At 49.2% G+C, this 16,238-nt stretch overlaps 7 protein-coding genes and 1 non-coding gene across 8 annotated transcripts; 4 read left to right on the top strand and 4 right to left on the bottom strand.

Annotated features, from left to right (window-relative positions):
- Nucleotides 1-20: 20 nt before the first annotated feature.
- Nucleotides 21-1,906, top strand: CC77DRAFT_949545 (fumarylacetoacetate hydrolase-like protein; the record flags this gene model as incomplete). The annotated part of the gene is made up of 3 exons (XM_018535265.1): nucleotides 21-632; nucleotides 681-860; nucleotides 917-1,906. 3 exons carry the CDS (start codon nucleotides 21-23, stop codon nucleotides 1,904-1,906), a joined length of 1,782 nt encoding a protein of 593 aa, XP_018379507.1.
- Nucleotides 1,907-2,943: 1,037 nt separating this feature from the next.
- CC77DRAFT_1083238 (cytochrome P450) lies at nucleotides 2,944-4,799 on the top strand (the record flags this gene model as incomplete). The annotated part of the gene is made up of 4 exons (XM_018529387.1): nucleotides 2,944-3,435; nucleotides 3,488-3,733; nucleotides 3,770-4,042; nucleotides 4,101-4,799. 4 exons carry the CDS (start codon nucleotides 2,944-2,946, stop codon nucleotides 4,797-4,799), a joined length of 1,710 nt encoding a protein of 569 aa, XP_018379506.1.
- A 38-nt stretch (nucleotides 4,800-4,837) lies between these two features.
- Nucleotides 4,838-6,091, bottom strand: CC77DRAFT_1026140 (NmrA-like family protein). The gene is made up of 2 exons (XM_018526201.1): nucleotides 5,342-6,091; nucleotides 4,838-5,284 (listed from the first exon to the last, which is right to left on the bottom strand). Exons 1-2 carry the CDS (start codon nucleotides 5,936-5,938, stop codon nucleotides 4,868-4,870), a joined length of 1,014 nt encoding a protein of 337 aa, XP_018379505.1. The 5' UTR covers nucleotides 5,939-6,091; the 3' UTR covers nucleotides 4,838-4,867.
- Nucleotides 6,092-6,616: 525 nt separating this feature from the next.
- Nucleotides 6,617-7,994, bottom strand: CC77DRAFT_1083230 (taurine catabolism dioxygenase). The gene is made up of 2 exons (XM_018529386.1): nucleotides 7,540-7,994; nucleotides 6,617-7,489 (listed from the first exon to the last, which is right to left on the bottom strand). The coding sequence occupies exons 1-2, from the start codon at nucleotides 7,690-7,692 to the stop codon at nucleotides 6,674-6,676; spliced, it is 969 nt and encodes a 322-aa protein (XP_018379504.1). The 5' UTR covers nucleotides 7,693-7,994; the 3' UTR covers nucleotides 6,617-6,673.
- A 189-nt stretch (nucleotides 7,995-8,183) lies between these two features.
- Nucleotides 8,184-10,587, top strand: CC77DRAFT_949507 (hypothetical protein; the record flags this gene model as incomplete). Its single annotated transcript, XM_018535262.1, has 4 exons — nucleotides 8,184-8,743; nucleotides 8,914-9,371; nucleotides 9,418-10,027; nucleotides 10,080-10,587. The coding sequence occupies 4 exons, from the start codon at nucleotides 8,184-8,186 to the stop codon at nucleotides 10,585-10,587; spliced, it is 2,136 nt and encodes a 711-aa protein (XP_018379503.1).
- A 188-nt stretch (nucleotides 10,588-10,775) lies between these two features.
- On the bottom strand, nucleotides 10,776-10,849 carry CC77DRAFT_t107. Its single transcript has one exon. It is a non-coding gene; the product is annotated as a tRNA-Ile (tRNA).
- Nucleotides 10,850-11,615: 766 nt separating this feature from the next.
- CC77DRAFT_1055157 (isoflavone reductase) lies at nucleotides 11,616-12,662 on the top strand (the record flags this gene model as incomplete). Its single annotated transcript, XM_018527829.1, has 2 exons — nucleotides 11,616-11,733; nucleotides 11,784-12,662. The coding sequence occupies exons 1-2, from the start codon at nucleotides 11,701-11,703 to the stop codon at nucleotides 12,660-12,662; spliced, it is 912 nt and encodes a 303-aa protein (XP_018379502.1). The 5' UTR covers nucleotides 11,616-11,700.
- Nucleotides 12,663-13,951: 1,289 nt separating this feature from the next.
- CC77DRAFT_909429 (14-3-3 protein) lies at nucleotides 13,952-15,472 on the bottom strand (the record flags this gene model as incomplete). The annotated part of the gene is made up of 1 exon (XM_018533634.1): nucleotides 13,952-15,472. A coding segment is annotated over one exon (1,521 nt), but the record flags the coding sequence as incomplete, so codon positions are not given.
- Between the last annotated feature and the right edge of the window lie 766 nt (nucleotides 15,473-16,238).

Raw genomic sequence — 16,238 nt, 5'->3', positions numbered from 1 at the left:
ACCTCACACAACTCGTCAACATGGCTGCGTCCGATCTAGCCAACGAGAACGTTTCGCTTACCAACTATATCTCCTATCGAGATACATGTACTGGGCGGAGCCGCGTCGGACATTACGACTTCGATGACAAAACTATCCAGCCTTTGGCCTTCATATCTGGAACTTTACTGAGCGATCTCTATCAAGTCGTCGAAGTTGGTGAGCTCAACGTTGTCGCCGCTGGCAAACCACTACCCGCTTCATCGGTCAAGATCCTTCCTCCCTTCCCAAGCCGAGACGTCCTTTGCGTAGGCAAGAACTACGCCGAACATGCGAAGGAGTTCAACAGCTCTGGTTTTGATAGCTCAGACAAAGTAGATACTCCTTCGCATCCTGTGATCTTCACCAAACGTTACACGTCGATCATTGCAGACCGGGAGAATGTCTACCCTCACCCAGAATTCACGAAAACCGTTGACTATGAGGGTGAGATTGGTGTAGTCATTGGTAGAGCCGGTTGCCGTATCTCGGAAGCAGATGCGATGAGCCATGTGTGGGGCTATACTATCGTGAACGACATCACGGCGCGTGAGCGGCAGAGAGACCACAAGCAGTTTTACATCGGCAAGTCGCCCGATACGTTCTGCCCAATGGTATTCAATGCTCATATCGTATTGCCGAGTAGTACTGAAGATACATAGGGTCCAATCGCTGTACCTGCGTCGAAATTGGAAAGAATACTGCGAATTCAAACGCACATAAACGGCGAGCTGCGACAAGACGCAACCACGGAAGATCTGATCTTCTCAATTCCGTTTCTGATCAAGACCATGTCGGAAGGACAAACACTGATGCCGGGCGACGTCCTTGCTACGGGTACTGTGAGTTTGAGCCTCATGAAAGATGTGACTGAGATTCTTAGCTGACTATGGTAAAGCCCGCCGGTGTTGGGATTGGAATGAAGCCCCCTGTCTATCTCAAACCTGGAGACACTATGGCTGTATCGGTAACCGGTCTAGGTACTTTGACGAATTGCATTGGGAATTTGGGAGACAACAGTCCTATCGCGAGTCGCGTGGCGGATGTTACCCACATGCATCGAAAAGATCCGACCGGGAGCGTGGATTCCAGACTATTGGCAAAGGTCCATGACAAGCCCGTCTATTACAAGAATCTGGGAAGTCGCTCAGGCCCTCCGGTCGTTTTTGTGCATGGACTAGGAGGAAGCTCAGAGTATTACAGACCACTCATCCATTCACTGGATATCACCATGTCGCATCAGCTATGGGTATTTGATCTTGAGGGCCATGGCCTAACACCAACATCGCCACTCAGCAGACTCAGCATCGAATCCTTTGCCGCGGACCTGAGTGGCTTGTTCGAAGTAGAAGACATCCCATCTAACGCCACTATCGTGGCGCACTCCATAGGATGCTTAGTCGCCGTAAAGTTCGCATTAGCACATCCGGAAAAGGTCGGAAAGTTGATCCTGCTCGGTCCTCCGCTCACACCGCTCGAAGCCACCACTATTGATGCGTATAAGCTAGCCGATAGGGTGCGTGAATCTGGAATCGCATGTGACATCGACGAAAGGATAAACCTGACTACATCAAAGAAGACTAAGACGTCGAATCCGCTGGCGATGGCAGCAATAAGGATGCTGCTGCTTGGCCAGGATCCTGAGGGCTACGCAAAAGCTTTGACAGCGCTTGGTGATGCACATGGTCTTGACTTCCCTGCAGTACAAGCAACCACTCTCTTTGTTACCGGAACCGAGGACTACCTCTCTCCGCCACAATTGTGTGAGAAGTTCAAGGCAGAGATGAATGCAAAAGCGAGCCTGCGAGTCTTGGAGAATGTGGGTCATTGGCATGTTTTCGAGGATCTTGCAGGCGTGGCAGACGTTATCAGGGACTTTGTCCAATAGTATGGAACGTGAAGGTACTTATGAGGAACTCGATCAGCATGACACCGCTGCAGTCCTGGGGTTGGCCTGCGCCACTTGCGTGATCTTCCGACTGTTTAGATATGCGATTGAGACCGAAGCCGGGAACTAGCACCTGGTGACCGTAACCGAGATGATAGAGGAATAGCTTGTATCTCAAGTCTCAGATCGTTAATGTAAGATCAAGAATCCGACACCCTCCAGCTCACCTCGTAGCAAGATCATCTTACCTCCAGTTTACTACCTCTACAAGGACGTCGTTGTCAATACTTTGTAGCAAAACCTAGTATGCGCTGATGAGCTGCCTATCGCCTAACAGAGCAAGCAAATCTTTGAGGCAGACATTCACTGCTGTTATCCAGAAGACGTCGATGCGAGATCGGAGTACGCTTTGGCCATTCAATTCTATCAATTTTATTAACCAAGCCAATCAAGCTCGTGGATTTTAAGCTGCCAAGCCAATCGGTCAAGCCGTATTGGCCGGAAAGCTTGATTGGCTTGATTGTAGACAACTCTGTCGACACCATGTATGATGCTCGCACGCGCGGAGCCTGAGAACAAGAATGGTTTCAGTAGAATTAGTGGTACGTTTCGGTGGATCACTCAATGAGTGACTCGCCAATGGAGTACACTAGTAAGGATCGAGGAAGGACTCTCAAACCGATCTTCGTACTAGCTTGTACAAATTGTGTACAACGTTGTACGCAATTGTACAACGTCAGCATTTTATCGGCGAAGTCAACGGCCGATGGGTCACATTAGTCCAACACGATTCTCCCTGTATCATCGGCATAAGCAATTCCGAAGAGCCGAAATCCTATAGTGATCTGATCAGTAGACCACATCGTGCGTGGTTGATCGGACGAGAAATAGAAGCATTGGGCACAAACAAATGACAGGATATAGCAACCGGAGATATATAACACTTAAATCCCGCGGTTGCTCTAAGAGCTTATCAATCCTTCAACATTTTGTTCTACTCTTTTGGTCTCACCACGATATCATATTGAATACTTGCAATGATTACATATTTCAAATCTCATTTCTTGCTCTCTGATTCCTTTTTAGGGTATGCTGCACTCGCTCTTGTTCTCGCGGCTGTGAGTTTTCTCATATACCGCTGGGCTTTGCCTAAACCCATTCCTGGCATTCCCTATGACAAGAAAGTGGCACGCAGTATATTCGGGAACTTGCCAGAACTCATATCCTGGCAGAAAGTTCATGGCCGACCGATCCTTTATATGACAGATTACTGTCGCCGCCTCAGCAGTCCTCTGGCGCAAGTTTGGCTAGGTCCTCTCAGAAAGCCCGCATTGGTGCTGACCGACTTCACTGAGATCGAAAACCTTACGCAGCGTAGGGCTAAAGATTTCGGTCGAGGTCGGGACTTTACGCAGTCCTTTAGATATGTGGTACCTGAGTTTCATGTTGCCCTTGAAAAAGAAGACCCAAGATATAGCGCAAACAAGGATTTGTTGAAGGATACTATGACACCAACATTCCTGCAAAATGTAAGTTGGAAGTCTTCCTCACAATTTACGAATGTTCTAAAAACAGTAAAAGGTGTCTTCTCCACAGATCTATATGCGATCTACCAATCTAGTTAGCTTGTGGAAATTCAAGCATGAACATGCTCACGGCCGGGCATTTGATGCTTTCGAAGACATATTCAGCGCTGCTTCAGATATGATCCTTGCGGCAGCTATTGCAGTGAACGATGAAAACAGCGCTATCGTTCAACAGCTGAAATATCTAGAGTCGTTCGATGGAGAACTTCCGTTGCAATTCGACGAGAAATTCAACAGCGTTGTTTTCCCACACTGACCAGACCTTGCTCACATCAAGGGCCTGGAGAGATTGTCTCACCACATCGGCGAACAGGTTCTAAGTGCGTTTCCAAACACGATGCACTATTATTGTCTACTCAAAGATAAGGTATTGCGTCAATCCTACGCTTGGGTGAAAAGATTCGATGCGATGGAAATACAGAAATCTATTTCCCGTTTGGAAAACAAGTCCATAACATCTGTCCTGGATCATATGGTACAGCGCGAGAGAAAAGCGGCGGATAGTAAGGGTATCGAACCGGATTACTTCAGAAACGGTATCTTCGATGAGGTCGGTTCCTGGCTTGAAACCCATGGAACTTGGCATGTTTTGCTAACCTTTCCCGTAGTTAACTGGTTACTACCAAGCCGGGCATGAAACTAGCGCGACAACTATAACCTGGACTCTGAAATTTCTTGCTCAGAATCAAGATGCGCAAGACAAATTGCGCAGCAATCTGCGTCAATACCATGCGGAAGCCTACCAGGCAGGTCGACAACCAACGAAGGAAGAGATTGCAGGTGCCGACATTCCATACCTCCACGCGATTGTTGAGGAAACACTTCGAATGCGACCGCCTTTTCCTGCTCTCATACGCTCTACTCTAGTTGATACTGAGATGATGGGGTACAGAATTCCGAAAGGGACTACCATTCTCATGCCCTCTAGTGGACCTGGACTGGATGAGCCGGCCATACCTGTTCCGGAGGATCTACGAACCAAGTCTAATATCACTAAAAGACGTCCTGACTGGTCGCCAGAAGACGTACATCTGTACAACCCAGATAGATGGTTGAAATTGGACGAGGAATTTGGGAGGCTAAAATTTGATCCTTCAGCTGGGCCTATGCAGTCCTTTGGATTTGGGCCCAGGCAATGTTTCGGGAAGAGGCTGGCATACATACAGCTGCGAACGCTTGTCACACTACTCTTCTGGAATTTCAAGTTTGTAGAGCTTGATGGAGAAATCGCGTCACTTCAAGGTCATGAGTCGACTACACTTATTCCAAACTACTGCTACGTAAAACTAGAAGAGGTGACAGCGTAGTTCTATAGCAATAATTTAGATTAAAGGAAAATTTCATATACCTAATAACGGCATTATATTCAATCTGTTTAAACAACATCCAGAATTCTTTCCCAGTCCTGCTTACGGCACCACTCTTCTACAGACATTAGGTGCGATTCAACACCAAGATCCTTGGGTTGTATCACGCTCTTGTCAACCTTGCTGCCGTCGTAGTTAAACTCTATATACCACCCCATCATATCCGCAAAATTCTGTCCCAGCTCTGGATCACTTATGTTGAAGCTCGGCTGCTCGTTGGTGAACTCAATTTCCTTGTTGAGAACGTTGGCTAGTATTTTCGCAAAATCTTGGAAAGTAAGCCATGTGTTACTAGCGATAACCTTGTGGCCAGCAGCCTCGCGGATGAGGGCGTGGACAATAGGCCCGGTATTAGCCTTCGCCGAGAACATGGGAAGATGTACCGTGCCAACGGCTCCCAAAGACAGTGTATTGTTAGTATTGTCCTAACAACAAGTTAGTGCTCTTTTCTGTCAGAAACAGGACTTGTGTTGTAATCATACCAGCTTTGGACGATATGCGCTTGCATCAGGCTTGAGGTAGTTCTCCAGGAAGAAGCCCGCATAGAGCACACTCGTCTTCTTCCAGAGCTCCGGATAAGTCGTTTTCCCATACTCTTCAGCGATAGCTTTTCCGTCAAATTGATGTACGTGGGAGTATTTTCCACCACTGAGTTTCTCGGTGTTGGGCAGACTAGAAAAGATGAACCTTTCTAAGGTCTCAACTTTGGCCGCAGCATCAATGATGTTCTTGTTCTGTTGAATTTCCTTTTCCTTCGCGAGAAGCATCGTGCTTTGGTCGTTGGCGGTAGACTGCTGCCGTACCAAAAGGGATCCGTAAAGAATCCAATAGTCCGTCACGCTAAAGATGGCAGATGCCCCTTTGAACGCAGCGTCGAGTGAGGCGGGCTCATCGAAGTTTCCTGCTACCATTTCGACTCCGCGTTCTGACAAAGATGCGGCTTTTGTAGAGGTTACGTCCCGAGTGACACCGCGAAGTGCATATGGGGACGGCGTGAGGGAAAGAAAGTGTGAAAGAACTGATCCTCCTTGGTTGCCAGTGGCACCTAAAACTACGAGAGTGGGCTTCTTGCTCGACATAGTGAGTAAATAGATGAGGGTCAAATAGTTGGTAGGCTTGCTTCGGTTTGTTGCGACCGGAAATGGGTGAAGATGTGGACATTATATATCGTGCCTCCACACATAGTAAGAGACGAAGCGCGGATTGTGCAAATGAGTACGAGCAGACTCGGGTCAACAATTACTCCGATAGAAGTAGAATATACGACTCAAGCAAATAACAGAGCAGAGGCGGCAGCTTAGAAAGCGAAGGAGTGGGACAAGACTAGTCATCGTAGTTGACGAACCCCAGCGCTAGAACGAGAACGAAATGGATCGGTGATGGCAAGCTCCGATTACCGACCTTTACCGGCGCTTGAAAGATTTTGCTTTGTAAAGCTCGGTCATACCTCGTATTTTCTGCGCTTGTTGGTAACTACCCCAACCCTAATCTTAGTTACGTGCATGTGCACAGCTTGCCACTAGAACCGCATAGATGAGGAAAATGCAAATGCAAAGTCCAAGCGTACGGAAACATCGTTATTGTTGCGAACTGAGCGTTGCTCTGTTTTCGTCGCTTCCTCTGCAGCTGATTAATATAAGTTCATCATAATTGTCCAGCCTTTACGCATTTCCCCTTCCATTGTTTTCTAAAAGAGAAGATTTCGCATGCATCCAAGAAGCAAAGGAACTGCATTCGATTATAGCTACCACCGTGGCCATGAACATTGAACCGGACTGATCGACCCATAGTTCTCCTACTATAACAGTGAGTAGCTAGGGAAGACCTTGTCTTACGCCTGATTTGTCATTCAGACCCCATGCTTGGCTACTATTATCGTGTACTGTGACTCTTCTCATATCCCTACGATACTTGTATGCAAAAGGTCCTCCCATCGCACGGTGCATGGTACAAGTGTTATCCCAGATGACCAGATCGCCGACATCATGCCATTCCACAGCCACTCTATACTTCTCCTGGGTAGCATGCTCGAATAGCATATTGAATAGTTCCTGGCTCTCCTCTGGCTTCAAACCCTCAATGTGGTGGATGTGCATCGCCAGATACAAATTCGTACGTCCGGATGCTTCATGACGCTGCACAAGCTTATGACGACCCATAGGATGATCAGCAGGTTCTATACCCGCAAAGTGCTCAGGGGCAGCTAACTTCTTTGAATGCAGAATCGAGTGGCAAGCGACTAGGTCTTTAGCCAACAGCTCACTCTGCACATTACGAGGAAGGTCATCCCAAGCCGCCCTCGTATCGCAGAATTCTGTCGCACCGCCTGTGCCAGTGGGAGGTAACTCGTGAGCCAGTAGCAAGGAGTAGCCTGCTCGGCGTGGGTTGAAGCTACTGTCAACGTGGAAGTAGCTGTTGCCTTTGTTTGCCTGCGCGCGTGGGCTAGTCGGAGAGACAAGGGTGTTGTCCGCTTCGATGTTGCCGACATCGAAGAGTTCGTCATAATCAAGACGATTCCTACGGCCGGCCTTATTGTAGGGCCTCACATCGTCTAGTTCGCCGAATTTACGGCCCAAGGCGATGTGGGCCGAGTCGGTCAAGTTTGTCTGGCGTAAGACGACCACACCATACTGCACATATAGTAAGTAAGAAGCCATGAAAATGTTTTCATGGCGCTCACCTTCGTCAAGAGGTCTTGAAGAAGGCGGTAAGTCTCATCAGAGGCACCATCTTTAAGGTCAAGCCCTCGAACCTCAACACCGAAGCCGTTCTTAAGCTCTCTAATTTGAAGGGTCGGAACAGAGATAGTCTTTTCGGTAATCGTGGCTGACATGTTGAAAGCTGATGAACTTGATGTGTTGTCTAGTCTTGAATGATACTTTGTTTCGTTTTACAGGTGTTAGATCTTATATTTGTGAGGCTTCAGTCTCTTTAGCAATGGTTGATTGACGCCTGCCATTGCCGATCAACTGTATCCACCACATGTTTGATCCATAACCGACTATAGATATGCACAACATGTGCTGGTGTTCGCTCATGCACACAGCTCTCATATGCAGGCGAAGTGCCGTGAATTTGTCCATGAAACCTCCGTCGATCCCCAAAGCCGAAGGCTATCTATGATGGGACGAATGGTGCTCTTGTGAGATTGTGTTCGGACATTTAGCGACGGCGCACGTGGAACGGTAAGGGCAGCAGAAACGCACTAGTCTCATGGCGACGTAACCGACCATAGCCGAGAGCCGGTGCAGCCAATCTCGTACCCTCATCCTCATCATCGCTCCTGCCATCACATTATTCAGTGCCAACAAGCAACAGATAGCGATGACCACATCGACCGGTAAACGATCCTTCCGTGCATGTCTACGCTGCCGTCACCGCAAGACAAAGTGTGACCTTGACGGCTCAAGTGGCCGAAAGGAACCGCCCTGCAGATCATGTCACCTTTCTGGCAACGATTGTGTCCTCGTGCAGTCGAGACGAGGCCAAAGACGGAATAAAGCTACGCGAACTGCTCGCGATGATGCAACAGACATCTCAGAAGCGCTAGTGCACGAGAATGAGAGTACTGCTACAAGTTCTGGACCATCTCCGACGCTTCTGGATACCGACCAATCTACGATGTGTGCACGAAGCTTGCCAGAACCGTTTGAGTCAAGCAAAGAGATAGAAGTTGAATTAAGGAACCCGTCTGACGCGCTCGAGATACTGGCACGTTCAGACGAGCGTTTACTGTTGGCTTCGACCCCTACTTTAGCCGACGATGCAACGTCAGCGGCGCCCAGCATGCAAGCGACTAAAAATGGGTCGATTACGCTCGACGAGTTCGAGTTGCTAACAACGGGGATACTGCAGATGGGCGTAATCCTTGAGCTATTGCAAAAGTCAGTTACTCTTGAAAGCCTATTGTCAGGACGCAGCCCTGCACCACTACGCCATGCAACCAAAAAGGTACGTATGATCAGTGAACTACTGATCATGGTGCAGGATAGTATATATCGTCAGCCAGGCCTGACACCTATCCCGTTGTTTTGATTGACTGATGTGGAATCAGATATACAAAGACCTATCATCCTCATTATCCTATAGTTCCAGCATGGCTCCACTCACCGATGGTCATAGAAAAGATTAGGAAATCCGAACACTTTCTTCTCACAGTGCTGTTGACTGTTGCGTCGCGAGATTCGACGCAGCATGTACTCGTACATCGATACTGTTGGGAACATGCTCAGAAACTGCTACTGGAGGTACTTTTAGCCCGTCCCTCAACTCAAACACCCCGCACGGTCGAAGGCCTCTTGGTTCTAGCGGAGTGGCTACCTCACATTGAATCTAAGCTCAAGACTAAAGAAGTGCCTGGCAATCTTTTCACCGAAGACAGGCGTGCGTGGTCACTTGTAGGCCTCGCCATACGACAAGGTTATATGCTTCGGTTAGACAGAGGGGCTTTCCGCAAATCTCGCGATTACACCACACAAGAGCAGAGCGAACAGGAGCGACTAGTTTGGCATTGTAAGTATGTCATCTCCGTACCAGAAAGCTGCTGATGTGGTCCTAGTTGTGTATCTCGCAGACCGCCATATATCAGTCCGCCTGGGGCAATCGTTCTGGTCTCGTGGGCCATCTCTGTCCTCCCAATTTACTGCGGATGACTTCCCCAGTCTGAAACCTAGATCTGGAGATTTATATGATCATTCCGCGATCTTGCAAGCCAATCTGGACCTTGTACAGATTTTGTACAACGCCCATCTGATCTTGTACGCTTCCGCAGAACGGACTCAGGCTCTTATCAAAGATGGCGATTACGCTCGGTACCTAGATGACTTTCTGGGTGCTGCAGCAATGTGGATGACTACGTGGCGACGACTGGACAATTCATCAGTGGTACCAAACTCAGTCTTTATAACTTATGAGTACGTCTGTCTGTACGTAAACGCATTTTCATTCCAGGCCGTTGTCGCACGATCAGTCAAGGACCCAAGGTCGCATCCCAAAACACATGCCACCAATGATATATCCTTGGAAGAAGGATTCCATCGAAGCACCCTATCTTTGCCTGATGGGCTCTACATCAACGGTGCGATTCGCGCGGCGACAAAGTTGCTCGAAAGATTGACAAGTTTGGACCCGCACAGCGAAGTGCAATACCTTCCATCGCGTTTTTTTCTGTAAGTTGTCCGACCTCGTTACATTACCATACCTCACTTAACAAACTGTTAGCTACGCAGTCTACGCAGCTGTGTTTCTGCACAAGGTAGTAAACCTCAACGTGAGCAACGTTAAGACACAGCTAAACGCAATCAATGGCCTCGTTTCACGTCTGATTTCAACCATGAAGGAAGCGTCCACGACCGGCACTCACGTCTGCCATATCTATAGTGAGATGTTGGAAAGACTTTGGCACTGCCGCAATCCAATGCAAGAATCGTCACGGAGGTTATTTTTGAACACGGAACTCGATCTCGATCATACCTTACATGGACCATTTGTGGATCAACTCTCCCTTACTCAGCCTCTGAACGGTAGTGTCTTTGAAGATCAATTGGCAGGAGACGCTTTACTCAATGCTGAGGCTGGTTCATCGAACATCTCGTCATCGACTTGGCAAAACCCCTGGATAAGCTATGATGTCTCTACATTACCGTCATGGGAAGGTCTAACGATGGATCATTGCTGGCCAGGAGTCACTGACTTCTCGCAGCTGATAGACCCATCAATTAATGCTTAGCCGTAGCAATCCGTATACGGTTCGCCTCGGTATCTATAGCTTTAGTGTTGTCTTAGCCACCTTACTGAGATGCGGAGCCCAACGCAATATCGTGAGGTCAAATAAGCAAAAAAAAGAAGAAAAAAAGACGTTCTCACTTGATGGGATGTTTTCAATAACATCAGTTTACCAAAAAGAGGGACTGGTAATGGTCACTACGAGGGTCGAACTCGCGACCTTGGCGTTATTAGCACCACGCTCTAACCAACTGAGCTAAGCGACCGATGTTGTCTTGTGATTGGATGATGACAATACCAAAAGCAACGTTTATATCGTAAAATTAGAACAAGTCATACAGAAAGCAGCAGGACGCTCATTTTGTAGAGCGACGCGGCCTTTAAGAAGACGAAGAAGCAAGAATACATAAGCGGGGTGGATCTTACCATGTTGCTACTCCACTCGACGCCAAGACAAAAGTTGCAAATTCTTTAGCACCTGTGACACAGAATACCCCCAGAACATAGCACCTGTTTTGTGAACGTGGATTCAGGAGAGTAGCCAAGTTTGAATCACTACGTGATTCTGATTTCTGATTCGAAGAGGGTCTTAAGAGAGTTTGTGAATAGCAGAGATAACTTATAAGAAGCCGCAGCAAATATAAAACAAGCGCAGGCAATATACAAAACTCTTGTACACCATACTGAACAGTGCTTGCGTATTGCGGTACCAAGCAACAGCTTGCTTCGTGGTAGCTAAGCTTTCTCACCTCGTTCGCTTCTCGATCTTACGGCCGTAATTACCCGCAGATAAGATTTAACTAAAGAGATCATCAGGACGAATATCGGTCGGTGCTTTTACATGATCACTTAATACATGACAAATGCAGTATGAGGCTAAAACTTAAGTGTGACTTCCCATAGGCCTGAGGCAGTCTTTTCAAGGCAGCAATAACTAATCTCAAGCACGTGTGAAACCTTTGGAAACTCGAGCTGTGTGTATATAGAGTGCAAGGGTTATCGCACATACGCAACATGCACTCTCCGAAGCAGCTATCATTCCGATACTTTTAAATCGATCGAAACGCTAGATTCAGGGAAGACAGCGCACGTCGATACAATCTCTCTGTAATTGGACATGGCTACTTATCGTAATGTGTTGCTTATTGGGGTAAGTTCGATCTCCTAATAAACCAAGGCTATGGACTGACATCACGAAAGGGGTCTGGAACTCTAGGGAGTGTCGGTTTGAAGATTCTTCTGGACTCACCATACAACACGACTGTTCTTTCGCGGCAGCAATCATCATCTCAGTTCCCTGAGGGCGTATGCGTTATCCGCGCAGACTACGACGACCCGGATTCATTAAAGTCTGCGATGCAAGGCCAGGATGTGGTGATCAGCACGGTGGGCGGTGCCGTGACAGGGGACCAGAACAGGTTCATCGACGCTGCTGTCGCGGCTGGCGTGAAGAGATTTCTCCCCAGCGAGTATGGTCCGAATACACAGGATCCTCGCGTCGTTGAATTCATCCCAATACTTCCTTTCAAAGTGCAGACTGTCGACTATCTCCGGTCGAAAGAAGACAGGATGGAGTGGACGAGCCTTGTGACTGGGCTGTGGTTTGACTGGGCTCTAAGAGATGGTCATCTTGGTTTTGACCTTGTTAATAAGACTGCGACGCTGACAGACGAGGGTACGACTGAATTCACAGTTTCGACACTGGAGAGCGTGGGGAAAGCTATTATCAAGATCCTAGACCACCCCGAGGAGACGAAAAACATCCATGTCTACACGTCGTCATTCAACCTCAGTCAGAACAATCTTCTCACTGTTCTCGAGAAGATAGACGGCCAGGCTTGGACAGTCAAGCGGCGCGCTTCGAAAGACTTCGTGGAGGAAGGGCACAGCAGGGTCCAAAAAGGCGATTATAGTGGTATTCCATTATTGGTAAGGGCGTTGGCGACTGGTCCGGTCAATCTGGGAGATTCAAGACCGGGAGGGCTTTGGGACGAGAGGCTGGGTCTTGAACGTGAGGATTTGGAGCAAGTTGTGAGGCGCGTCGTTGCTGAAAAGCGAACTGGTACAGCTACCGCGTGATTCGTCGACCGTCCTATTGTATCCAACTATCGTGCGCAGGAAGGTTATCTATAGGTACCCCCAAAGTACAATATCGAGTGGTTTTATCATGTGTCGCGTTGCTGTATCCTTCAAGCTGCGGGTGTGGATATTGGAAGAACAGTGATGACTAAGGGATGGTCGTTCGTGAACCCTATTCTGTACACTGGTTGTCGGTGATGTTCAAGGAGTCTTTATAACGGCGAAGCTAAGACACTCAATATGCAAGTCTTCCAAAGACGTCTCGCCCACCTGAAATCTGTAACGCAGTCTGAGACGAGTAAAGATGCGTGTTTATAACAGGAAGAGAACGATATTCAAGGTAACAAAGGTGAGGAGGAGTATGCTAGCGAAGTAAGGGACTTGAGACGTAGAACGACGGCTGAAGTATACGAGAAAGACAATGTAAGGTTGCAGAAGGCAAGAGAACTCTGAGTTACCACTATCAGCCAGGGCGCTACCCTCAGCAGATATCGGGCAAGTCGACGAGCCACAGCAGAAGCGAGTCATGATGAACAATGTAAAATTTGTATTAGACGACTTTCTAAACGCACGCACTCAGTTGAAAACTCTCGATTACATATCATACGCACCAAGACATCCAATGACCCACCCCCAAAGAGATCAAACCAGCAAACATGGTATCGTCTAGAGCGCAGAGAGGAAACAGAAAATACAAACTCAGCCACCAAAGTACGTGTGAACAAAAACATTATGCAGTATTGCCGCCCCAGCTAAGGAACACGTAGGCGACTTTTTTGGTATCCGGTATGCTTACAATGCAAACGGCGAAGCATATGTGTACCGCCAGACCAAGGTATAAACATCCAAGAACGCCAATAGGTATAGTACAATAGGTTGTTAACCCCAAAGGGTTACTCAATAAGTGATCTGATGATACGTCCTTCGTATCGTATGCGCTCTCTCGAGCTTCTTCGTAGATCTGCGACGGGGAGGGATGTATGGAAGTGCATTCGCTCATGTCGGCACTTTTGTCGAAGCGGTCCGAGTATGCATATTGGAACTCATGGCCGAAAGCGGACTGGATACTCAGGATATGTTTGTCCAGCAAAGTCGATAGGCGTTGATGACACAGAGCTCGGCTGTGTCATGGGCAACAACACGATATCGGCTTCGTGCATGGAGTCGGTCCATTGCACTTCCATTTTACGTTGCGTCTGCTTCTCCCGACCCGTCTCTACTAGTCACCTCTGCTGTCTCGCATATGAACTCTCTTGCGAGGGCGAGATACGCGCCGAGTCGTGGTATCCCGGCGAGAATTGCGTCGGAGGTGTGCGCCGCAGCGTCGGCGAGTTTCGCATGGGATCGGCGGCTGCGCTTTGAGTCAGCGGCGTCGATGCACTTCCCGCGACGGGTGTTCCTTTTGAGGAGCCGCCGCTGCCTGAAGTTCGGTGCGCGGTTCGGACCGTGGATGGGGTGGCGGGAGAGCGACCGCCGGCTCCCTGGGGTGCCCGAGGTGTTGTGCTCGCACCGCTTTCGACACTGACGTGCCGATTACGGGGTGTGGTGTCGCGACTGTTGTTTTCGGTATGCCGCCGCGGTGGTGACTTGGGAGTGTCCTCGTGGCTTTGGCTTTCCTTTTGTCGAGGCACAGACTTGCTTGCTGTGTTTGCTCGACTGCGTACAGCACTTGCTGGGGGTGTCTGCATAGAAGAGTCCGTGAGTGGCGATGTCTCGGCTGCTCTCCTGCTACTTGGCTGAGGGCGTTGTGTAGGGGACGTGACCGGCATGCTTGATTGTGGTATCGCACTTCCAGCTGTTTGCGAAGCGTTCTGTGGGACAGGCTCGGGACTCGCCATGCCTCCGACGCGTGGGGTACCTTCCCAGCTCTTGCGCTTCATCATGCGACCCAGAATACCTACGAGTTCAGCAGCATCTTCAAACTCCGTGTCGTCCATAGCCTCTTGTGCGCGGTACACGTCCTTGATTGCACGTCGGGCGACGCGCCGGGACGCGTCATGATCATGTAGACAGTCCCACAGGAATGCGCTGTGCTCGAGCGCAACCGACAGCCGTAGTGGATGCGAACCAGGAAGAAACGAGGTAGCATATTGTGTGGCGGTCGTGAAGTAGCCACTGGCTAAGGGAACGAAGTTGAGGGGTGGAAGTATGAAGGAGGAGGGCTGTGGGATGGGCACTGGGTTGAGGCCTGGAGGCGCGTTGATTGTAGGTCCCGGTGATGGTGTGCCGACTGGTCCTCCTGCTGCATATGGGTTCGTGATGAAGGAACTCTCGGATTGGATGGAGTCGATTGGCTCCCGTAATGCTGGTTGTTTTCCAGAGCGCTTCGAAGGGGGTGACAGTCCTGGGGGATCTGCCCTACGACCATGTCCATTCCCATGCTTTGGTGGTGAGAGGTGCAAAGGGGGTGAAGCAGGGTTTCGAGGGTCGGTACTTGTCATGTTCATTGTCGTGACTGGTGGTTGATTGTGGAAGAGACAGAAGATGTGGTAGAAGCTCGCCCGCAACTTGACGCTCAACACCCTGCACTCTGGTCCATGCTGATTGTCTTGAGCATATGGGAGTACATAGAGCTCGAGTATAGATAGTCCCTCGCGAGACATCCATAGTATGTGCTGATAAGTCGAGAGAGAAGGTGTATCTCGGCTAGTGTCCAGCTTGCGAAGCTTCCTGGCGCGAATGAGTCTCCGGGCCAGAAGGACCGACAGACCCAGAATCTGATAAAGAGCGCTGGACAGGAAAGGACTCGTGTCTTCAGTCTGCTTGGCTATCCGACCAAGGAACTTCTGGTCAAAGTCCAGAGACGCCATGATTTAGTGACTAGTCTGGTATGCTTCGTAAGTCGCAGTCGAGGTAGAACAGGAGAGACGGCGAAAGGAGAGATGAGATGACGACAGAGGGTCTGAAGTGACGCTGTCGAGCCACGGTGTGGTGATAGCGAAGTGATGATGGTAGAGACGGAAGGCGCGATTGATGAACCCACTAACCTTAACCGCCAACCCGGACCGTTGCGCTGTATCTTCTAGAAGACAGACACAGTGCAGCCCGGCCCAGGCTGACCGATGACACCTTGCGATGATGTCTGCTTGGAGATGAGGCTCTGGCACCGAAGCAACAAGTGCTGGCCAATTGATATGTTTCGGGAAGCGACCGGATGTCCGTGCACGTCCCTTGTACGGGTGAAAGTCGATTCTCGTGATGGACCAAGTCGGGAAGCGCTACTCGGAGATTTGTTGAATTAGGCGATGACGATGGAAGCGACGATCATGATACAACGTATATAAGGTGGTGTACAGTGCTGGGGCAGGAATGAAGGTGAAGCGGTCGAGCGCCGAGTGATGAACTGTCTGGACAGCTGTCAGCGACGATTCCAATTGATGAAGGCGAGCAACGGCTCACATTGATCGGGATATCTCGAAACGGATAGGGCGAGACGGTGTCGTTGTTTAGGGCCAGTGCCTTGCTCTTATTCGACGACTGGGGTGATGGCGGAGCCAATGGAAACGCGCAAGAGGTGAGGCGCTGCAAGACCCTTTTGCGACAGGCTAACAGACGTCAGACGTCGATTGCGAGATG

The sequence above is a fragment of the Alternaria alternata genome (genome assembly GCF_001642055.1).
Source record: "Alternaria alternata strain SRC1lrK2f unplaced genomic scaffold CC77scaffold_35, whole genome shotgun sequence".
Taxonomy (NCBI): Eukaryota; Fungi; Ascomycota; class Dothideomycetes; order Pleosporales; family Pleosporaceae; genus Alternaria; species Alternaria alternata.
The sequence above is the reverse complement of the archived record's forward strand: the minus strand, read 5'-3'. Positions and strand labels throughout refer to the sequence as shown.

Bases quoted from the DNA above. Each gene is read 5' to 3' on its own strand.
- CC77DRAFT_1026140 (XM_018526201.1), bottom strand. From the start codon at position 5,938: ATGTCGAGCAAGAAGCCCACTCTCGTAGTTTTAGGTGCCACTGGCAAC. The intron at 5,285-5,341 runs GTATGATTACAA...ACTTGTTGTTAG, and splicing joins GCGCATATCGTCCAAAGCTG to GACAATACTAACAATACACT.
- CC77DRAFT_1083230 (XM_018529386.1), bottom strand. From the start codon at position 7,692: ATGTCAGCCACGATTACCGAAAAGACTATCTCTGTTCCGACCCTTCAA. The intron at 7,490-7,539 runs GTGAGCGCCATG...CTATATGTGCAG, and splicing joins TTCAAGACCTCTTGACGAAG to TATGGTGTGGTCGTCTTACG.